Source organism: Passer montanus, unplaced genomic scaffold, assembly GCF_014805655.1.
Source record: "Passer montanus isolate IOZ18808 unplaced genomic scaffold, ASM1480565v1 scaffold32, whole genome shotgun sequence".
In the NCBI taxonomy this organism is placed as follows: domain Eukaryota; kingdom Metazoa; phylum Chordata; class Aves; order Passeriformes; family Passeridae; genus Passer; species Passer montanus.
In genome coordinates, this window is record NW_024367930.1 from 2,673,997 (window position 1) to 2,698,182 (window position 24,186).

The 24,186-nt window shown below is 39.9% G+C and overlaps 1 protein-coding gene across 6 annotated transcripts in view; it reads left to right on the forward strand.

Moving 5' to 3' along the window:
* The window catches only part of HECW1 (HECT, C2 and WW domain containing E3 ubiquitin protein ligase 1), a 249,286-nt gene that overhangs the window by 76,487 nt on the left and 148,613 nt on the right, over positions 1 to 24,186 (forward strand). For all 6 annotated transcript variants that reach the window (XM_039714992.1, XM_039714993.1, XM_039714991.1 and 3 more), the window contains 2 exons: positions 8,044 to 8,368; positions 22,832 to 22,939. In XM_039714992.1, the coding sequence (XP_039570926.1) occupies positions 8,044 to 8,368; positions 22,832 to 22,939 (433 nt within the window). The remainder of the gene's footprint in view (positions 1 to 8,043; positions 8,369 to 22,831; positions 22,940 to 24,186) is intronic.

The following is a 24,186-nucleotide window of genomic DNA, read 5'->3' on the forward strand; positions in this document are numbered from 1 at the left end:
CAAAATTTTACAGCTTGAGAGGTCTGACTCCTTCCTACCTAACATGTCTGACCTAGGATCCCAAAAGTCACTGACTCCTTAAAAAGGGATAAAGAGACGTGGAGCTGAATTCTGGGAAAGCCTTACCTGGATCTCAGTCATTTTCATGAGGAGCCTGTCCCTTCCCTCTGAGTACTCAGGGAGTGTTGCATTCCTAAATTGGGTGGCTTAAGTACTCAGATTTCAGCTGAATGAATCTGAACCTCTGTAGACACTGATATTTTTCATGGACAAAGTACTTGAGGAGCCAAAACGACTGGTTATAAAAATCCATCAGGTAAGCGACATCTGTTATTATGTGTTGTGCAGAACCTAAATCAGCCCATCCAGCATGGTCAGGGCTTCTCAGTAGGAGTATCAGTGGATCACCTCACAGAAGAGCAGCAGTGTTTTTAGCCTGTATCAGAGAAGAGCATCCCTGTTCTTAACCTCCTCCTTCCTGAAAGCCCCTTGGATTAAGTACCATTCCTGTGAGGCCACAAGAGTCCCACTTTCCAGTGGACCTCATAAATGTGGCAGTAATCTTTAAAGAGACCAGTGTGGGACACACGGGCTTTTTGAAACAACCCTCTTCTTAGAGTGATGCTTAATTTACTGTAAAAAGTGGATTAAACCAATACTAGTGCCTGCTACAGTATGTTTGGATTTCTTCCTGCCATGATTGTTGTCCATAAATATTGTTCTTGGGTTTGAAATTATGAAGAATTAAGGTTTTTACTCTTTGGCACCACAGTGACAAGGACTTGTGTATCTTTGAATCTGGCATAGTCCACACTGGCCTTTGTGGACACGAGGGTGCTTGGTAGGAGGGGGTTTGTTGTGCTGTGTACAAATGCTTCATCTTGTACCTGTTGAGAAGTAGTCAGTATCCTTCCTCTCTCTGGTAGTGCTGCAGACTTCTCTGCCTGCTTCTGGTGGTTAAAACCAACCAAGTAAAAGATATAAATTTCCTATTATGTGCATCATAAAACATGAACAAAGGTGAGCATTGTGGACTTTGGAGTATTTGACTGTAGCATATGAGCAGATCCTAAGCTTAGTTATTTCATTTTGTACTGTGGAAAGAACAGAATGAAGCTGTGTAATGTTATCTTGATTAAAGATATTATTATGTTGGCCCTTTTCTAATTCCCTTATAATTATCTTTTTGAGATTTTATATTCAGGTCATATTGCATATTTACCTGTTCTTGTGTACTTGAATATGTCCTTTAAAAATGTTGGCAGTGTTTTCAGATCTTTTTTCTGTAATGGCTAGGTCTGATGGCTGTTTCTCATCCCCTGCTGTGCTAAACTGCTGAGACAAGACTGTTTTTGCTGCTACCATTTTAACAGAAAATAAGAAATTAATTTTGTACTTAGTTGCATTCCACTGCAGAAACTTCCTAGTGCTTTATGTAGAGAACTGTGTGTGGATTGTTACTGACTCAGTGCAAATGTCTTGAACATAAGATGGTTGATTGCTCTTAGTTAGACATAAAGTGGATAAGTTCTGGGTCAACTCATGTAAAACTGGGAAAATGTCTTTTTTGTTGTTGTTTTTCAGAAGATTGTTTGGTTTATATACATACAGGAGTACAAATCTTAATATGATGTGTGTGTCTTTTAGCGCTCTCTTGGGTTCATCAGACATTAGTCTTTTGTAGTACTTTCACAGTACTTTTCAGACACACAGAGAAGAAAAACCAACACTATTAATTTTCTTCATTTTCTGAACCCAAAGAATTTTCCTCCAATCATTGCTCCATATTCCAGCTTCTATCTTCTTGTCCCCAGGAGATTGTTTAAGTGCTTTCAGAATATATGGACTGCTCTTGTTTGTTTGCTCTGTAGATGGTAGGAGTAGCCTCATTACTGTGCTGCCACTTTTTTCTGCCTTATGACTAATAGGCCTGCATCAGGAATCAATCCCACTCACCAGCACCAAACCTTGCTGGGCTGACCTTCAGGCCAGCTCTTTCATTTTGATTCTAATTTGTGTGCTGATCTGCACATCACTGAAGCAAAGTTAAATGTAAGAGGATACATTAACATAGCAGTACAGCTGGACTGGAAAGGCACAAAGGTCAGAAAATGGAAAAATGAACTGCCTAATAACATCCATTTGCCCTGCTGCTGATGTATAATGGTTTTGATTTTTAATTAGTGGTCATTATAGGCATATATGTGTATATATATATATATATAGATAGATATAGATATATAGTGCCATAGATGTTCAATATTGAGACAAATGCTCTTAAAGTTGGCTAGTTTTCTATGGCATGCACTGCTCTGAAATGTTTCCAGCTTGCACAAGAGCAGTAGTTTCATCTCTGTGCTCTGTAATATGCAGAAAAGGGTGCAGGGAAAATGATGTCAGTAGACCAGGTAAGCCTGCACCTCCCTTGGGCTATTAAACAATTCCTTTGAAGCGCTTGGAAGCCATTCCTGTGCCTCTAAAATAAATGGCCGATGCTACAAAGTTCTCAGTGCTCTCAAAATCCTTTGGCTTCATGGCATTCTCCAATTCCTAGTTTCATGACTTTGTGTTGGGTTTTATGTTTACAGCAAGTCAAATACTGGATTGTATGGAGAAGACTGCATAGCATTTTTCACTCTACGCCCTTGTTTATTGGATTTGGCTGTAGTATAAGCTATGCTTCAAAAATCCTTTTTTTTTTAAATAATTGTATTAACAATTCTTCCAAAATTCAAATGTCCAAAGGGATTTTTTTCTCACAGGATGATAAGTAAATAATTGAAATAGGTGGCAGTAGGTTGATGGGAGGTTGTTATGATAGCTGTAGCTGTAGCCCTGATTACAGCTTACTTGTGAACTGTGTTCTTTCTTACCTCTGCATTGCCTTGCATTTTGTGTAGTCAATTGCACTGTGCCCACAGTGATGGAAAATGCAAATGTTCTCATGATTAAATTTGCTGTGTTGAGGACTGTCCCCAGGCAGAAAGGAAGAAATCAGAATACTTCATTTGCCTTTTCCTGCCTCTGAATTTGACGGAGAGGTAGTGTAGCTTCCCTGAAAGCAGCTGAGTGGTGGCAGCTAAGGGGGCCTCAGCACTGTGGGTGGGGAGAGCAGATGGGGGAGAGATGCCTCCAGAGCAGGCCTGCAGTGGATGTGAAGATGAGAAGTTTCCTGGAAAGAGCAAGAAGCAGATCCTGCAATAAGTATTGAGGGCTATGGTAAGTGAGAGAGTTTGCTCTGAGAAAAGACTTCACATTGCTGAGTTGAGAGCAAGGCTGGAGGGGAAAGTCCTGCCCTGTAAGGAGCAGCAGCAAGATTCGTTATCGTATACTTTTGTTTTCACCCAGTTCTTTTACTCTTCCATGCAACAGAGGCGAGTTTCCTGTCCTTCAGAACTTACCCAATTCTAATTAAAGCTCTAATAAAACAGTTTTACATGCTGAAAGCCCTTTTAGCAGCCTCACCTTCAAGTTAAAAGTCTTCCTCAAAGCTCTGGGTTGAAGATTCCCATCACATCATGTTCTGAAGACTATAGGCACTGTTGTTTTCCTACTTGTCTTCCTGGTCCAGCCTCAGAATTTCACCCTGGATTTTCATACCTAGGCTATGACTAGGTTTTCTAAATCTTTTTAGGTTTTCTCTCACCCAGCTTACCAAATCTTACATACAGGCTGTTACCACCTTACTTACTGTTCTGTTAGTACAGTACCCTTGTTGATACACATGCTATTGCCTTCTTGAAAGCTGGTCTGAATAGTTCTGCTGAGGTAATTTATCACCTTCACCAAACTGCCCTAATTTTTTACTTTTAAATCAGTCTTAGTTCTTTGTTGTCTTTAAGAAAACACATAAGCCTTGCAAATGACAGCTAAAAGCTTGTCAAGAGAGCCTTAATTTCTGGTGGAGCAACAAAGAGACTTACTCCACATCTGATTTGCCTATGATATCAGACTTGACTACTGGCATATTAAATTTTCAGATGGATAAATGTGCTGTATCCCAAGCTCCCCATCACAGAAAGCTATCTCATTGTCTTTCTCAGTAGTTGCCCTTGAAATTTGGATGCAGTGATGCTTGCAGACATCTGAGTGACTACTTTGAGCCTGCTGTCATGGTGGCTAATATTGTCACCTTGTTCTCTTCAATTTCTTCATCTGCCAGGGCTCCAGTGATGGGCTGTGTTTCAATCATATTGTCTTTGGTCTGAGCAGTGAAAGTCCATTGTACAACCATCCTGACCTGCACAAATCCATCTTCCAGCAATCAGAGATAAATAGTATCAATCCAAGTTTCTGGAAGAAAGCTCTTAATAGTCTGAACAGAGAACAGAGCTAGATCCTTGCAGATGTTTAGCTGAGATCTATCTTTTTTCTAGTGCATCATGTAAAGCATCATGGATTTTTCTAATATGATTTAAAGTAATCCCAAATTAAAAAAAAAAAAAAAACCAGGAAAAAAAAAAGAAAAATCCCTAACATTAAACCCTACAGACTTCCAAGGGATGCTTCCATGGCAGCTCTAAATCCTATGGTGAAAATCCGCTAGCAGTAGTTGTGTGAAACCTCTCAGCCAGAGGATTCTTCTTGTCTCAAAGAGGGACACAAGTACCATTGATGGTACATTTTTTTTCAGGCGGTGAAGGAAAAGGCACCAATGACAACAGCTCTGTACTTCACGAATGCCTAACAGCAACTGGGAAAGGAGAGAGGTGTGACTGAGAAAGGGAGAAAATGTGGGGAGAAACTGTGATTTTTTTTTTCTTGGTATTTACTGATTACAGGTTTTCTATGTTTATATTTTTGAAGGGAGTTTTCTTTACAGTCAGATCTCATCTGTCATTTCTTTTAGGCTGCTCCTTCCTACTTTCCCTGTAAGTATTACAGTTGGATTTATACAAGAGGAAAAAACAAATCTTCAATTAGTTTTTGTGGTCTTATTTATCTCACTTAGTCCATTGGATGGACTAAGTGAGATAAATAAGAGGTATACTGCTGCTCACAGATAATCTTCCAAACACCTGATTTTGGGTAGGACTTTCATGTAGCTGGTAGGTCTTTAGAGACAAAGCTTTCCAGAGCTCTTTGAAAGTCAGCGGTGACGGGAGTGAGGGGGAAAGTGAAGCCTGGGGGTCATTTTGTGCAGAGTGTCCCTAGATGGAAACTCCCCTGCAAGGACTGACTGTAGAAGCCATTGTAGAACGACTGTTTTGAGGCAGGAGTGAAGAGGCGTTTCTTGACAACCAACATTTGGTCTTTCTTTGTCCTTGCTTTATAATTTGCACTTTATATTAGAAATGACTGTTCAAGGTAGTGTGTGTAGTGTACACACCTTTGCAAGAGGACTGAGTAAATACTAATCTCACACTCCTAAAAGAGACATTTAAAAAATATATTATGCATCCATGATGGTTCAGATTGCTTTCACAACACACCAGGAGGATGTGTTTGCAGTATTTTAAGCTGTCTCACCATGGCTGGGACTCTATCACCAGGGCTTGGGGGCTTTTGATACATAGAAAACATGAAAAGCTGATAATAAAATGTGGAATAACTGTTGTACCTAACCTATTTTTTACTTACTCATACAGCCATGCTTGTATTTTGATGCCATTATTTAATCCAGATAATAATGTTTGACTATTTCATTCATTTGGGGTTTATTTTTCAGTTTGGGGATTTTCTGGAAATACAAGATACTGGATTTATGGAGAATTTGGCCTTCTGGGTTGCTTTAAAATTATGCCATTTGTTCCATTGGCATCAACATACAGAAAAATAGGAACTTGCAGAATTCAGAGTGATAAATATACCATTTTTATTAAAACTGCTTAAAGTCATGCTGGAGCTGAAAAAAATGTTTAAATCTAATTTAATTTTAAGGTATGCAGTTAATTAATACTCTACATCCATTAACATTCAAAAATGAAAGTATCTGCAGAACCACTACTCCCTGGAGTAATTTTTCACCAGAAATAAAATGTCTGTCTTTGAACTGAAGTAGCTTTTGGGTAGTGCAGTGAGCAAAGGAACCCATGTTAATGATACAGATTAATCCAAAGAGCGAACTTCAAGTTCGTTACATTGATATCTCACAATTATAAAACCAATTCTAGTTATGTCAGATGCTGTTGTGACAGCCAATGCCTTCTTTGCCAAGTGACAGAAACTACCAACAATTTTAATTTACTGCCTAGGGTGTGATAGTTTATGTGTCCGCTTGTGCATCCCAGATTAGAAAATGTTCACAGCATGTTTCTGTTTACATGGAATTTTGGTCTTTATACTGTGAACTCTCTTTCGAAACAGTGAATAAATGCAAAAAAGGAAGCAGCAAAAAAGACAGGATGGGACGCACAGCAAATGCAACACAATGCCCTTCCCTTCCCTTCCCTTCCCTTCCCTTCCCTTCCCTTCCCTTCCCTTCCCTTCCCTCTATTCTTCTACCTCTATTAGAGGAAAAAATACCTTTTGCATTATTAGATTCATTCTTGCAGAACTTCCTATAACGTGTGGCATTCCTTCCAGAGCTATTTTTGCTTATAAACCCTGTTTAATGCACTAAGTGAGGATTTGGGTCAGTGGATTTTAAGCGTTGTCAGGCAGTGTTCGCAAAGTGACAGCATATTTTAGGGGTGCAAACATGACAACTGAATTTTTTGCTCACTGTACGGTTTTTGTGCAAGAGAATCCTAAGATACAATAATAGGTTGCCTAATTATTCCCCCCAAACAGCATTAATAAAGAAAATATGTGTGGTTTTTTTCAGGACATACTGTTCTTCTGTGCTACCATAGCCTTGATAAAGCCAGCATTAAATAACTGCTTGGCTGGACAATGGAGCTATGATTTTCTGCCACTAAATTTGTTTGAGTTCAAAAGGATGATTTGACTTCTGATCATGTGAAAAGCATTTCATTGCATACTGGAAATGTCTGGTTTTGTATCTAACAGACTTGACAGCATGGTTGGCAACAGACGGATAATGGAAGGCTAATGAATAATGAAAAGCTGAGTGATTGAAATAGCAGAGCTGCAGGGAGAGAACAGGGAAAGCTGGGATGGAAAATGGAAAAACAAGCAGTACAGAAGTCAGGAATAACTAGTATTTTGATCAGTATCAGAGAATGCCTTCGCATCAGGATTTAACCTAGTCATAACTTCAGCATTCTCCATCTGCCATCTCACAAAAGCTCCTTAACCTGTGCACCAGCACACATTTTGTACAAGTCACTCAGTTTGCCTTGAGGACGGGTAGGTTGAAATTAAAATATTTTCAACTCCTAGGATGATGACTAGTCTGCAGTAACCTTCTCAATTGTCATTAATTGTCTGGTGTGTTCATAAATTCCTACCTGGGCGGGGAGTGCTTAGTATCTCAGAATCTGCAGCAAAAAACAGATCAGAGCTGTAGCATTGGAAGATTGGAAGCTATCACCTGTACAGAGGGGCATTGCAACACTTTGTACTTACACTTCTGTAAAGACAGCTCTGTATTTGTAGCAGGGTTAACTCTGTTTTCATGGCATGTACTCTTCAGATACCCAGCAGAGAGGAACAGCTCTTACTCGCTGCTAACTGGTCTCTCCAGATGAAGTATGGTCTCTGGAGTGACTGCACCTTGAGAAGGATTCTGCAAATGTAGTGAGAATTACTGGGGCTAACACTTAACTCCAGGTGTCAAAAGTGAGAAGAGTATCTCATGTTGTCAGAAGAGGGTGGCTCTCTGGCAGTTCTGCAGTCATGGTGTTTGTGTCTGGATATGCATTAATATGGAGGAAGCCAGCTCTTATTAATTTCCTTACACTGCCAAGATCAGCTTTGGCTGAGCTTGGTGGTACAAGGCTTGTTCTTACACTTGCTTTCACAGTAAGAGTTACAGAGTAGGAGTTGTTCTTGCTGCCTCTTTTTTTGTCTCTTTTTTGCAATGATAAATGGAAAAATATCTTTTACTTTCTTGCTATAACCTACTACTTTTCCTGAGCTCTGATGTCACTGAAAAGTTAGTAACAGTGTAAATACTATCCTTTCTTTTTTTCTTCACAGAATCTGTACCAAAACAGGTTCCTGGGCCTGGCAGCCATGGCTTCTCCATCTAGGAACTCACAAAATCGGCGCCGGTGCAAAGAGCCTCTCAGATACAGCTATAACCCTGAGCAGTTCCATAACATGGACATCAGGAACAATTCCCATGAGACGGTCACCATTCCTAGGTCTACCAGTGACACAGATCTCGTCACTTCAGACAGCCGGTCCACCCTGATGGTCAGCAGCTCCTACTACTCCATTGGGCATTCGCAGGACCTAGTGATATACTGGGATATAAAGGAGGAAGTGGATGCAGGGGACTGGATTGGCATGTATCTCATAGGTAAGTCCCTGTTACCCCTTTCCCTTTGGGTTCCTTGCTGCTTTTCATAGATGTAGGCATTAGGGTAATGTAGTAGTAAGTAGTAAGCTGATACAGATCCCTTAAGTCAAGCCTTAAAGTGGGTTTATACGTGACAAGAATTTTTCTGCTCCTTTCTGTATTACTGGTTGCAGTCCTTGTGCTCACTTTTTCTTCAGCAAAGATACAAAAAGGCTTTCTGTTGATGGTTTCTTGACATTTCAAGATAAATTCATTTTAAAGCCATGTGGATGTTGGGAAAATACCTCCTGCATCAAGACAGTATAATATTTTCAGGGTTTCCTCTTGAGATTCCTTGAGCAATCTGTGACAGATGAGAGGTTTTACAAGTCAAGAATATGAATCATTTAAAAACCTTGTGAGAATGCCTTTTTCTCCATAGCCACAGGTTATTTTGATATGAACAATAATTATAGACTGAAACAGTCTGAAATTGACCCAGAAAGTTTTGCTTTTTTTCCCCTTTTATTGTGTATTGGAAGCTATATTGAGACATGTACATTAGCATATTTTTGGCAACTCCATCTAGTAAATCCAGTCCCACATAAGAGTAATAAGAAATTGTTTCAATCCACTTCTACCTGATTGTTTCACTTCAGTATAAAATTAGCTTTTCTTAATCTGGTTTGGTTCTTATGGAAATAGTCCTGCTGCTGAGACTAGAGTTTATGTTAACCCTGCTTTCTGGCAAATTTTGAAAATGGTGGAACAGTTTCAGATTCATTTCTCTGTGTATTAGGGGTCTTAGAAGTGTAGAGTTCTTGAATGTTTCTTGAAAACTAGTGACTTTGTAAAGAATTGGTGCCCCACAAAGGGAAATGTTGGTAAATTGCTTTCCTTGTTTATTTGGAAGGTAAGTACCAAGCAGATACAGATATTTTAGTTCTAATAGCACGGTTTCGTCTTGCCCAGACAGAGAACCAAAACCAAATGGGCATATGATGCTGTGCTATGAGGTTTGGAGCAGGCGTAGGGGACATCATCGAGAGCTATGGTGTTCCTTAAGTGCTTTAAAACCAAATGGCTTGGCTTCACATACCGATGATATTGGGAACATAGGTGTTGGTGACATAGGGGATATGTGAGAACGTACTAGATAGTAGGTCTGAGCATGTAGAAGAGCCATGGTGGCAAGGTGTTAGGCTTCAGAAAGTAAGTTCAGGGTATTGAAGGGACTGTAAAAAGGAATACACAAGGGTGGCTATTTAGGACATGGAGGGAAAGGGGTGGAGGTTACAATAAGCCAAGCTGCAGTACTTCTTCCTGTGAATAACCTTATAAAATGTCCTTCTCTGAAAAGAAAAGAAATTCTGAATTTTAAATCTTATAGGAAAAAAACAGAGAATGGATTTAAAACAGATTGAAATCAGCCTGGTTTTTTTTTTGCCTTAGCAGAAAATTACTTTTGTTTACAGTTAAATGTGAAGTGAATTTCTTTTTCTGGAATAGATGAGAAGACACAGCAGCCCCCAGCACTGGGCACTAAGAAATACTGTATGTCTATTCTGAAGTAGTGCAGGCAAGTCATAAACTCTTGCCTCAGTAGATAGAGGCAAAGTATTCCTTCTTGTAGTCTGAAGTCAACAGAAAGTGCACAGGCCTGTTTCACACTGACTGAACTTGTTCACCCAGGTTTCACAGCATTGCATACAGGGCTGTGAAGACACACTCTTTTTTTTTTTTTTTTTTTTTAAAGCAACATGAATACATAGAAATTTAACTGGGCAAAATAAAAATATACTATGATATTCCTGCTTCATTTACCATATCAAACAGGATACATTGCCCCAGACCCCCCAGTAAATTAAAGATGCAAATTTTTAAGTGTATCCTTGTGTGGTGTTAGTGTTCCTCCCCTGAAGGGTCACGTATCTGTAATCCTATTGGCCCAAGTTTTATTCCCTGCCCACTTTGAATCTCCCTGTTAAGCTTTGCAGATGAGACCAGACTCTCTTGGCTCTTCTCTCCCTTAGGCTCTCCTTCCCACTCTCCCCCTCCCTCCCCCTTCCCCCCTTTTCCCTCAGAAACCATGTTGCTCCCGGGGGAGGGACCCCCAATAAACCCACATCTAATTGGCACCCTCAGAGCCCTGTGGAGTCTCCTTGCCTGCCTGCTGCTGCCAGCCAACTCACAGCCTAGGGGACCCTCTGGGGACACCCCGGGGTTCCCCCCAGACAAAGTGCAACACCTTTGCTCCTGGCTGAATGCCTGTTGTTTATGACAGTATTCAATAGCTCGTTCCAAGGAACTCTGCTGCCAAATAAAAAATTAATAGTGTATTCTGTCCCTGAGAAACCAAAAGCTGATCCTTGATGTCTTTGAAGTTGTTTTGTCTCCGCTCTCTCAGATTCCCACTCTAAATAACTGAGGAAACAGTAAGACAGCAGGATCCGTCATTCTCTTTTTTCCTTTCCTTCCCTTCCCCTCTTGCCACTCCTGCCCCCCGTCCAAACCTCATGTCATACGAGCTTTGGTTTTGGTTCCCTTTAAAGAATATGGAGGACTTTGAAGATCACTTGGGTTTTAGAGTTCATTTGACAGGGAAAACACTCAGAATCTGTGAAAGTAACTGGCACTGTGGCTGTATCCAATTTACTAAGCAGGGCAAACAAGTAGGAATGAGTCTGTAGAAGCAAACATCTGATGAAGGCCTTTTGTGTCTTGACTTAGTTTCAGTTGGGCAGACTGAATGCTCTTGAGTTGCTGTAGTGCATCTTTCAGTTTAGGTTCATCAGGACAGATTTGAGTTCATGTGGCTGTATGGCAGCACAGTCTCATGGCGGGGTAGGGACAGTTAGTGATGTCCATACAAAGCACCCTTCTGACCTGAAATAAAGCACTGATGCCTTCTGTTTATGACCAGTTCAAAGGGGTGGGAGAGCAAGCATCCCTAATGGCTTAGATTTGTGTCTGCATTTGCACAGATTTTGTGAGCCTGCGCTCCTGTTAAGAGAAGGAACGTTCCTGGCCTTGTGGGTACGACCTTCACAATGTAAACTGATCTATAACTGTGTTTTGAATTAGCAGCCAGACTGGAACAAGAGAACTAAAGAAACTATGAGCTTTTTCCAGTCTGCTCAGGAGAGGATTAGTGTTGAAGCCTATTATTATCACTTGTCTGGCAGCTTGTTAACTATTGTGATGCTGCTGGTCATTCTAGTGTTTGTCTCAATCCAGCTTGTGGATACAACCCAATCCTTTCTGTGATTGTTTGGGTTGGTGACATTGGAACTGAAAGGTTTGAATGTAGCACTGTGTAGTATTGTGGAGAGTCATGAATATCATTTGCATCCGATATCAGGCAGTGTGTTGTGGATTTTCTTCAAGCCTTGGTGTTGGGAGCATTGGAGTTGGTATTTGTTATTTGTCTTGTGGGAGTATCCCAGGAAAGGAGTGTGCAGAAGCAGAACAGAAGGCAGTTTATATTGTAGGAGTTTAATTGTTGCCATTGTAGTATTCTAAGAAAGATCTTAAAATAATTTTGTATGAGTGTTGGTTTTGAAATGCATAAAACTTACTCTGTTTTCACCACCACTGCCATCACTAAAAATTTGATTATATCCAATAAACTTTAGACTTCAAAATAATGGTATTCAAAGTCTGGGGAAATAGAGATGATATAATTGGCTTCCAAAAAAAAAAAAAAATTGGAGCAGAAATAATGTGTGTGTGTATTCATACTGTGGGACTGGGACATTTTTGGGGGCTATTCAAAAGTTAAAATAGCCCAAAAGAGGAGTTGAAGGAGTCTTTCCTGTGTGGAAATTCTGTCTGCTTGCTCCTCTTTTGAAGAGCCACAGCTCCTTTTACCACAAGATATCTGTTCTTCTCCCCTGTTGATCCATTTATGCATTCCTTAGGGTGGCCAGCTGGGGAAAAAAAAAAAAAAAAAAAAAAAAAAAAAAAAAGAGCAGTCTTTGCAGAAGCAGGTAAGAGCTGGATTTAGCACTGGTTATTAGTCTATTAGACATAACATTTGCTCATGGTCTCAGCAAATGGGCTAAGCAGCCAGTCAGTCTCTCAAAAAACTGTGTAAGAAATGGTGGTCATGTGTCTCATGGCAAAAAATAGTATTCACGCTGAAGCTTCCTGAAAACATCCATGCATGCACACCCATATGTGGGTATGGGGTTTTCATGAAGGGCCATAGAAAAACTCCTTAGTTGAAGGGAGAATAGTAGATGCTGACTCTCTTAAAATATAGATGTTATTACTTCAGCACATTTTAAGATTAGCTGTGGAAAGATGACAAAAAGAAAATATGTAAATTGGGAAAGCAAGCAAGCATTTCTTAAGACATACTGTGCCTTCAGGAAAAGAAATTACTTTTCATTCCTGCTAAGCTTGAACTCTAGAGATGCTCTAACTTCTCCTCTATATACTATCCATCAGCTCTGAGCAATGCAGAGGAACCTCTACTTTCTGTAACAACTCATCTGAAATGTGAGTTTGTCTTCCCTCAAGAGAACTACAGTATTATGAATACTCAGCAATTTTTCAGAAACAGACCCACAATCTAAAATAGGTATAAACACTCAAAAAGAGTTCTCTAAGAAATTTTAACATAAAAAAGCTCTGTTGCTGTTTAAAAGTCTCAGGAATATAAGTTTTCTTTGCAGAAAAGCTATTTGTAAAAAAAGGCCTATTAGGGAAAAAAAGAAACTAAAACAAAGTTATGAATAATGAAGAAAGGGTATATTTTTTTAAGTAAGGACTCTCATTTAATGGCTACTGTGAGGCAGCTGGAATATTTGCAGTTATTTATCTCAAGGCTTTCTCTTTCTCTCTTATCTCATTTGCTATTGCTATTTGCTACAGTATGAAGCCCCTTTAGATAAATTAATACAGACTACTGGCAGCTGCCTGTAGATAAAGAGCTATCTTATAATTACTGTAGTGGCATTTTAGCTGCTACTAGGTTTCACTTCTGTCATCACCTCCATATCTGATGTAAAGGAGCTAATGAGAAATGTTTAAAGCAGACTTTTGAAAAAATCATTTGTTCCAGTGTCTGTGCACACTGATGTTAGGGGTTTATCAGGGCTAGCATTATACTTTTCTTACCCATATAAAGTAGGCATTCTTTCTTTCAACATTTCCTTATATGAAAGCAAAACATTATTAAAGGCTATTTTTTAAAAAAGGTCTTTGTGCACAAACCTTGGAGGTCCAATTTCTTGTTCACAGCTGGCTTTTTCCAGAGTAGTTCCTCTCAAATTTATATAAATACAAATGTCTTTATGTGCTTAGTGACTGGAGTTTAGCTTTAATTTTTTTTTCCTCCTGTGTTTTATCCTGTGGTGTTATTTCTCCCCCAGAAAGGTAATTCACCACAACCTGGCAAATCTAATAACTATTGGTTAATAGACATTTAAAGGTTTAGTTAAACATTCTGTGGGTTGATTTTAGGCTTAGATGGCCTGTGTTGCTGTTCTGCTTGCTGAGACAAGTGGAAAAATGTACATTGTTCCTGCCATAGCCTTGGACCAGAACTTGCTTGTGCAGTTATTTTACCAAATATCCAATACATACAAGCAGAAAGCATTTCAATGTTGCCAGGAGAGATGTAAAATGTTAGAAACAGAAATGTGCATATAAGGCTGGGAGCTGTGGGTGTCTTTGTTACAGGCCTAATCCCTGCTTTAGGTTCTCTCTCCTTGTTAGGATGGTGGCTCCACCTCTCTGCTTCAGATACAGCCATCTGTGCAACAAAACACTTCACAATGTGCCTGCTTAGAGTGAATTTTGTTGATGCCTGGATTTGTTGTGTCCTGGGGTCACCCATCTTTCCCATCTTTTTATGGCCTTTGGAAGAGAATTTCTTTGTGGTCTTAGGGCTCCTCCTCAAGAGGTCATCTTGTAGTTGGGTCTCATGCCAGGCTGGGGATGGCAACCATGGCTGGCTGCGATCAACTCAGAAACTTAAGCACCTGCAGTTCTGCTCCCTCTGTGAAACATCACCAGAGGTGCCCAATGGCCAGGCAGCTTTCACTAGGCACAGCACAGTTTATTTCAGGAACAAAAAGTGTTGGAGGAGCAGGTATCACAGGCCCTGGCAGATATATTAGTGCAGCAATATCAGTTCTTTGTTCCAACCTGGCTCGCCTTCACTTGGCTGCTCTTCGATCCAGTGAGAGTGATTTATCAGGCTGAGTCACTTCTTGCCATTCCCAGTTCTGTATCTATCTGGTGCACCCCTTCAGCCAGACAAAACCTGGGTATGTTGTTTACAGACCCATCAAATGTGACATGAACACAGTTAGCTTTGCATCTAATTCACCCCTTTACAAGTTGATACAGTCTACACTTAAATGCAAGGGTTTCTGAATATTCCCAACACATATGGCTTATGACATGTCTTCTCTTTCACTACTTCCAAAGTTCAGCTGTCATTTTTGTTAACATTGGTAGTAGCAACGCATCAAAAAGCTTCTACAGAGTGCTTACTCTAGTAGTGGTGTGCTTTATGGTCTTTTAGGGAGCTCGCAGTAAAGAAGCCTGCAGACTGCCAGTTCTTTTCCTTAAATATATTTAGTATGTGGTAGAGGTGTTTACTGTGTGCTAAAGGATTCCCATTTTCATGTATTACATCTCCAGAAAATAACAGCTCTTATGAACATCATTGTAGGTGAATGGCTGGAAAAGAATTTTCCACTGCAACTATTTGTGTTGAATGTCAGGAGAGGGAAATAATGCAGACAGGGAATAACTGCATCCTTATGCCTTCTCAGTGATTTCTAAGGTCCTTATGCCCATGGATAAAACTGCCTCTTTGCTGTGCAAGGATGGCCCATATTGCTGTATAGCCCAGAAGTCTGTAATGATCACCTACTAAAATATTTTGGAAGAAATCAGTTTGGGATATTGGTGCACCAAATCCCAGATTTTTGCCTCAATCCTGCAATAGAAGCATATTCCATGCAGCACATTCAGACCATTGACTGGATAGAATCAATCATGGCACAAACAGTGGAGAGAACAGACATAAAATTCTTGGCAGGATAAAGCTTAATGCAGAAAGATTTGTTTTGGAGAGGTTGCCAGCCATGTGGATTTTGAAGGTTCAGCATACGTTTTTCTTCTCTTAGTTTTCTGATTTAGAACTAAATCCTTCTCATTCCTTAGTGTTTATAACACTTACATTGCACTGTTCATAACACTGGAATATTCCCATGCTGCTTTCCACAACTACTGTAATGACTGTGTATGCATTTAGCTTTTGTAATCTTTCTCATCCAAATATCTCTCCAGCCCTAAAGGCATTTTTTTTCTTCACTGGATATCTTTCACTTTGTAATAAGTTTATAACTGGATTCCATTTTTCAGATAAAATCAATCCAGATTCTCAAGAGGTTCTTTGCACTGTGATGCTTCAGTGTACACATCCGAGTTGTGTTTGGTTTTTTTTTCCTACTGCTTTATTAGATCACAACCTCCTGTCTAATCTACTATTTGCTGTTACATCTTTCAACATGTCTGTAAATCCATTTTCCATTTTTCCATTTTACTGCAAATTATTTCCCCCTTATTTAATGAACATTGTTAACCTGGAAAAATGTCATCCTTGTTCACCTTTCAGATCTTCCAGTGTCCCTTTATATCTTGTTTTTATACTGTCTTGGGCCTGCAGCATCTCTTATTTTAAAATTTTCTATCAGATTTCGTGGTTGCACTGCTGTCACTTAATCCTCATTTTCCAAATTGCATTGTAACCAATGGGAAGGCTTCCACTGACTGTGAGAACTTTGTTGATATATTAAAAACAAGCAAACAAAATTCTTCCATGTTGTACCTTACCACACATCAGTATGCACTGGGGAAGTAGGAATCATCCTTGTTTTGATTCCTCCTTCCCATCTTCAGTTCTGTGTGCAAATTGGATGTCATTACTTGTGAATGAGTTTGTGCAATGCATAGGTGAAGTAGAGCTGTTGCTGTACTGAGACCCAAATGTGGTGCACCTGCTGCAAGGATAAGAATAAATCTGGAAGTGCAGGAGCTTTAAAGGAGAAGCCTGTAGCTGGGACAGGCAAAGTTGAAGTAGCACTGACAGATGTGTGCTGCTATCACACTTCTAAGGGCATGCAGAATCAAATGATACCAGTATTACTGGACAGATGCCAATCCCATTGCAACCTAATATCTGCTGGGGTGGGGGGGTAGGCCCCACAAGTTTTTATTGCTGAGCCTCCACTCCTTGCTTTCCTGCTTCTTCTACCTTTTCAGCAGATTTCTGGTTACAGAAGAGAAATATGTGAGTGGTGGGTTGTTCTGGAGCACAGCTCCCAACACTGCAAGGACATCATAGAAGAGTAGAGTCCATTGCCATCAGCTCTGCTTTTAGCCAGAAGTTCCACTGTTGCAGGGAATGAGAGGGAAGTCCCCTTGAGTGACAGAGCTCAAACTCTCGGTGTGGTTAACTCAAGTGCAAGTGAGGAAGAACTGGATCCACAGTTCATCCACAGCCTTCTGAAAACCTACAGGCATATCATTGCCAAGATTTAATAGGGTCTCTGTAATGGCTAGTCATTTACCTTTTTGATTGCTGTTGTGTCATGAAAAATGAGTGTTATCTCCCAGCAATAATTTGGAGAATGCTGAAGTGGTAAAGGGTGATAAGCGGCTCTGAAGTAAGCTAGATGTTCAAAGATAAAAGTGTTTTGCTGAAAGTTGAGACTCCTTGGTTTTGGGAGTGGCTGACGTCATTTGGGTTTAATGTGTAATTCTACTTCAGATGTGAAATCCACCATGCCTGCATTTCTAATGTGCCTGGAGCAGTTTTATTTATGGCCACCATCTTCTACTCTTGGTGACCAAGAATTGTTCTAACTTTGTGAACTCACTCCCCATTTTATTAGTTTATCTCTCTTTCTACTTTCTTTTCATCCTTCTCTTGATATATGCGTCTTCTCCACTGATTGTTCACATTTCTCCCTTCCATTTTTTTTTTCTCTAGCTGGGCAATGGGCTAATTTTTATGGAATTAAAATGGAACCATTCACGTGCTTGAAAAAAACATATGCAAAACTCCTAGATCAAGAATTGAGCTTGTAGCACCAGTGAAAGATTAGGCCCTTGTTTTCCAGAACTCTTCTCCCTAGGAAGTTATAGAAGGAGGGATGCTAACTGTAAATTACAGTATATTAATTGCCTGCAACAGAAATTGGCAAATGAATTAACAGTGAAGTTTCAATCCACACTGGAGCTTAATACGTAGCAGCTGAAGTCAATGGAAATGCTCCTAACTATTATTTATAGTGATTTTTTAATGTGGCATCTTTGTAAACAAGAATTTGGGACCTGCATCTTTGGTATATGTTTCTCATTAATAGTTTCTCTTCTACAGAATACTGCTTGTATTGTACAGATCTTTGGCAGAACAGCTTCCAAAGGGCTGGGTTTTGCAATGCTAAAGGATTGTAAAAGGAAACACTTTCATGACCTGATACAAATCACAACAAGTTCCACTTGTGAATTGCAGAGGCTTTTGTCAGCATTTTGTCTTTTTCTTCAAGTGATAGATTGGGTGGTAAGAGAATAAGCATCAGAAATATGAAGCTTATATATGGCATACCCCTTCTATTACTATTTTGCAAGACAACTTTATTTTATTGATACTTTTTGAAGAGTCTGGAACACATGTCCTGTGAAGAGCAGCTGAGGGAGCTGGGGATGTTTAGTATGAAGGAGGCTTAGGAATGACATTATCACTCCCTCTAACTACCTGGAAGGAGGTTGTAGCCAGGTGGGACCCAGCCTCTTCTCCCAGGCAGCCAGCGATAGGATGAGAGGACGTAGTCTCAAGCTGCTCCAGGAGAGGTTTAGATTGGACATTAGGAGGAATTTCATCCTAGAGAGGGTGATTAGATATTGGAACGGGCTGCCCAGGGAACTGGTGGAGTCGCTGTCCCTGGAGGTGTTTAAGGAAAGGCTGGATGTGGCATTCAGTGCCATGGAATAGTTGTCAAGGTGATGTTAGGGCATGGGTTGGACTTGATGATCTCAGAGGTCTTTTCCTAACTAATTATTTCTGTGATTCATGAAATCTCTTTCCTGCAGCTTTCCATGCTAGCTCCAAAACATATCAACCAGACCACAGCCTCTTTGTACAGAAAATTATTTTAAAAATAATTTTGCTAGCTGTCATTGTGTGTCATAATAGGGACATACATATTGACCAAAACAATTTTAAATTTCAAACTAATGCAGATTTATTTAGGTGAAGACTAGAAATCCTTATGTAATTTCAGAATTACAGCATTTCCTTCTCAGAAGGGACCAAGACATGAAGTGTAGCTTTTATTTTTGTGCCATAATTGCATTATATTTACAGGAAGCAAGTGTTGTAGTAAGTAGTGTGAAATCAAATTAGTGATTCATAAGAGACTAGAATACTGTATCAAGTTCAGGAACCTATATGATGTTGTATTCCTGTCTCATGTTAATTATGTGTTTCTTTGAAAGTAGTACATGTTATTCTAAATTTCGTAGTTGTTAGTCTTTGAGAACGTGAAAAGATAGGCTAGTCATATATATCAGCAAAATGCAGAATTCTCAGTATGAGAAAGGGGAGTTTGTTTTTAATTTCTGCCTCCTAAGTAAAACCAAACAGAGCAAAAGGGTCACTCAGATATTTGTAGTTTAGACTCCATCAATCTTTCTGAGGAAGATGTATTGACTATCTGATTGCTTCTCTGTGGGAATTTCAGACAAACTTTCAAATACCAAGGTCCTGTCTGTTTAGTAGCTGCTGACAGCACTTGAAGTCCCCATCAGATTATTCACAGATCTTTTTTGGGGGTGGCCTTTATCAACATTTTCTCTAATTGCCCTGAAGAACAGCATGCCTTTTGTCAATTGGATTCTGTCTTTCATCTGAAAGATAAGTTTCTTTGGTGGCCATGGTTCTTTATCTCTCTCTAGTGCTTGTGAAGTATATTGGGATGCTCAGCATGGAAGTGACAGCACAGAATATTTTTAGCAGTAAAAGGCTGTGCTTGGCAGTGTCTGGTTTGGTGAGGAGAAGCAGTCCATCAGATTGCTGCTGGTTCCCAAAGCACTTGCTTTCATTTGCTACTAGTGTGCCTTGGTCCCTCTGGCTGCTGTTTGGATCCAGGCTGCCTGGCTCCTGGTCATGCATCACCTTCCTCGTTTCCTCTAGGGCCCATGGGAGGTAATTAGTAAGCTGTCTACTGCCCAGGGAAATGAAGCCACAGACCTAAGAGCAATTGCAAAGTGTTTGCTTTTTGGACAAGCAGGGCCAAACCCAAGCTATGCAGAGGAAGCAGACAGCTAGTTTAAAGGTTAATCACATTTCAAAAATAGAGGGAGGGAGATGCATTACAATGCTTCATTGGAAAAATGTCAAAAGGCATTAGCTGCTGCCTGAAATACATGAAAAGGAACAGCATTAACTTTGCTCCTCATTTTGCGTGGAGGTGAAATGAAGTATTTCACCATTTACCTTTGGGAATTAAGATGCAACATGTTTTAAAGGTCAGTTCCTTTGTTTTGGGGATTCTCAATAGAAATAGGAAATAAAATTTGTTTTCCTTTGCATATACTCTTTCACCTTAGCATAGTATACCATCTATATGCTTACCTATGGCGAGACTGTTGATAAATACATGTATATACATCTGCATGTAGTGGTCTAAGCAGCATTGTATTTCACATGCACAATTGTCTTTGTCAATGTGCTACATACATAACGTGTGTGTTTAGGGAATAGCATGCCTGGAATAGTGTTACTTGCCAATTAAAACAGGTCGACCAGGCATATTCGTACATTCCAGTCTCCTGACAAGTTTCAATTACTGCTATTTTTAACTTGCCAGAGGATATTTCTATCTTATCTTTCACCTTCCAAAATTACATACCTTCAAAAACTGGAAGAGCAAAACTTCCCTTTTGGACCTGAATGTATTCTTCTAGAAATAAATTTTTTCTGGCTTAAAAATCCCAATGAACATAAATTTCTACTAGACTAAAAATAGTCTAGTAGACTATTTAATTTTAATTTCTTTGGAATTAGGGACTTACCTCTTTCAAAAGAGACAGACAGGGCTAAAACTGACTGTGAGAACAACCTACATACTACATTTCTAAATCATTACATTTGTAAATATGTTTTGTATACAAATTGATTTTATACTTGAAGGCTTCACTGCTCCTATTCAGGTGCTCTGCATATTGGATAGCTCCATAAGCTCATACTAAATTACTCTTTCTGCTGTCTGAGCCTGTATTCCATCAGTGGCCAATGTCCATAAACTGTGTGCACATGACTAGCTCCATGTATGTATCCCTTCCCTGGGGACCTGCTTTTCTCTGGATGCTCCCCACATGCCCCTGTCTCTTGCCTCCATGGCCGGAGGCAGTGTGCAGTTGTTACTCATCCGGAGCAGCTTGTCCAGGTTTCCTGTGGTCTCACCTGTCAGCTGTAACCATTGACTGGCTTGCTTGTCCTTCCCTTCTTGTGAACTTCTGCCTTGGACATGCAGATAGATAGTGGTCTTTCTTCTCATCCTGGTTTTCCAGGCTTCCTACACTTTTTCAGCAAAATAGAGGAAGGGGTTTTCTGGAGTCATGCCCATTGGCTCAGCTTGCAATAGGGATGTAATTTAGTTTAGGTCTGGGCATGTGTCAACCTCTCTGTCAAATTAGAGGGGTTTTCTGTGGCAGAGTTCACACTGCCTTTGTGCCAGCTGTGGGAAGCAGCAACAGTGGAAGTGCCAGCTGGTCTCCACAGATACTGCCTATGAACACAATATTTTAAAGATGATTTTGGGATCTCCAGTGCCACTAAACTCTGGCCTAAAAGGCTTGCAGTTTTTTAAGCAAGACCATTGAGTCCAGCTTAGCTAAGCTGCCTTAAGCAAGCATGGTATTTTATAAACACTGTATTTTGAGGGACAGTAATTACCCATGCATCATCACAACATGGCAGGTGTTGGAGCATCTCCAGCAGCTTACAGAGACTAAATATGACAAATAAACATCACAAGTGATTAAGCCAGTGAGCAGCATGATGGAACCGAGGGATACTCTCTCTGCCCTGTCAGGATGAAAGCCAGGCAGGGTTCCCAGGCTCCAGCTCAGTGCAACATTTCAGTATATGCTCACCTTTAAGTATAAAGTGTTTTCCTTGCCAAAGCAAAAGGCACCGGCTTAAGTCTTCTCGCGAGTACATAATGTTCTTATTTCCACAGAATGATGCACATAATCCTTGATGATCTGTACCCAGGATGGTCCTTTACTAAAGGTATTCATAAGTAAACCAGTGCTCTGAGAGTAACAGTTGTATACTTACCTGCTTTTTTCTAGATATATATAATTTGGAATTTAAAAGAAGACACAACCAACTATAAAGAGCAAAGCGAGAATCATACCAGAGGATTTTGCTATTGAAGGGATTACAGCAGAAATGCGTTTCAAGACAGAGCATGAAACACAACTGGTGAAATAATTGCTGACAATTAGCCAGTCAGCAAAGAGAAAATTTATTATAGGTAGCATTGCTGTTTATAATTATCCATTGAAATTGTTAATGATCTCATTATAAGGAATTCTGTTGTAATCCCTCAGGGAGTAACACCAAAGAGTTCAGTGTTGGTAGTCAGTCACCTTCCTCCTCTGAGAGCATGACTATGTAGTGCCAATGGGACAATATTGACATCTGTTTGCTGCTTTTTTCTTTCAGTGAAAGTGTAGTTTCCTTCAATTTAGTCTCCTTTATTAAACTTTTATGAAAGTCTTTGGGTTTCTCAGCTTTGTCTGTTGGGCTGCCTCTTCTGTTCTGCAGCTGGTCACAGCACCCCTACGTCCTCAGGCACAGTGTCCCTTGTTGTATGGCATTATCTTTGTTTTCTTCCTGAAACAAAGCCAATTCTTCACAGTGTTTATAACTGAAGTATTTTAATGTCAGATTGAGCGGTTCATGTTTTTTCTCACTTTTAATGCAACTAATAATTAATAAAATTGTCTAGAGGAGTGAATCTCAGCACCCACTCAGGACTTCTTCTGTAGCAAGCAAGGTTGAGTTGGTTGAAGCACATTTCTACAAATCTCTGTTAAAATTAAAACTCTTGTTATCACTGAAAGAAAAAGCCCAGGAGGTTGCTGGCTCATCCCTGCAGGTAGAGATTGTGACTTTTGCTTTGTCAGAGCACAGATGTGAAATTCATTTCATCCCACTGAAGCTGGAGCAATGAGCCCATGGCCAAGCCCATCCTGGGTTGCTGCTTCAGCCACCTTGACTGAACTTTTAAATAACATAAATGAATGATAAATCTGATTTCTCAACATGTCATGCCAAGCTCTCTAGAACATTCTGTCAAGCCAAAGGTGTGATTTTAGCCTGACTCTCTGCTGTGCATGTTATCATAGCAGGCACTTACTGAGGCCAGTCTTCTTTGTTTATAGATGAGGTCTTGTCGGAAAACTTTTTGGACTACAAGAACCGTGGCGTCAATGGCTCTCACCGTGGTCAAATTATTTGGAAGATTGATGCCAGCTCTTACTTTGTGGAGCGTAAGTATTTTTCCAATTCTGCTATGATTTAATTGAATCACTCCAGAACAATAATTCAGCTATTACTGTTTTTTTTCTGATGTTCTTATGCCCAAAATGTTCCTTAGGAAATGCCAAAAATATTACCAAAATCGCTGAATGTGTTGATAGAAACTGAAGCACTTGATGGAACCGTAACCTACAGTTTCTGCAAACAAATTTTTTGGGCATTGACTGAATTACTTTTTTTTTAAACACAGTTATGAATATGTGTTTTATTCAATTTGCTGTTATTTGGACTATATCATTAGTAATGAGCTGCATTAACTTTAATATGATTTTAAGGAAAACAGGAAGTCAGGGGCATAATATCATTCCAGGAAGAAGCACGTTGGCTTTTAATTGGAAAACTTCATGGTGCATCTGGCTTCCAAGAGACTCAGGTGAATTCAGAAGTTGAAAGGGGCGAGTTCTGATAATTGTCTACACTAATAAAAGTGTAACTATATGTAGTTGCAGCAAGGTACATCGCTTTCAAATTAATTGTTCCTCATTATATGAATATTTTATCCAGGGCATTTGATACAATGCACTATAAATCTTTTCCATTCTTTTAGCAGTGAAAATACAGAAACACTGGATTTGCTTCTGCAAAGTACTAGGCTCCTGACACTGCAAGTTAATATTTCCAGCTCTGGCTATCACATATCCCTGACCATTCAAATCCTTCCTCTTTTCCATGAGATTTACCATGTGTTAGTGTAAATGCAATTTATGATCATCTTTGGATAGTGACACAATCCGTCCTAAAGACGTGATTCGTGAAGGTTCTTTTTCACTGATCTCAGGGTGCAAAATCTGACACGACAAGGGGATTTTGCAGTAAAATTAAAACAGATATGCTTTTATTGGATAGCCATAGCAAAGATGCGTTAGAGAGAAGGGGAATGAAGAAAAGGGAAATAATAAGGAAAAGAAAAGAAGAGAGGAAGGGCAAGGAGGTATATAGCTACCAGACGTGCGGATGACAAAGTCCTTCGAAGTCCGGTCGACGAAGAGCCTGTAGTCTTCACGTCAGGGGAGATCTCAAAGGTATCAGTCAGCTCTAACCTTTTTTATAGTCCCTATGAAATGGGGGAAGGGGACACATTTCAAAATAGTCTATTGATAAAGGGTACAAGGAATCCATCAGTAGTCCATCAGGAGCAGGTGTCGTCAGCAGCAGACGGCGTAGGCAAGAACCATTGTCTTCTCGGTCCAGTGGTCGC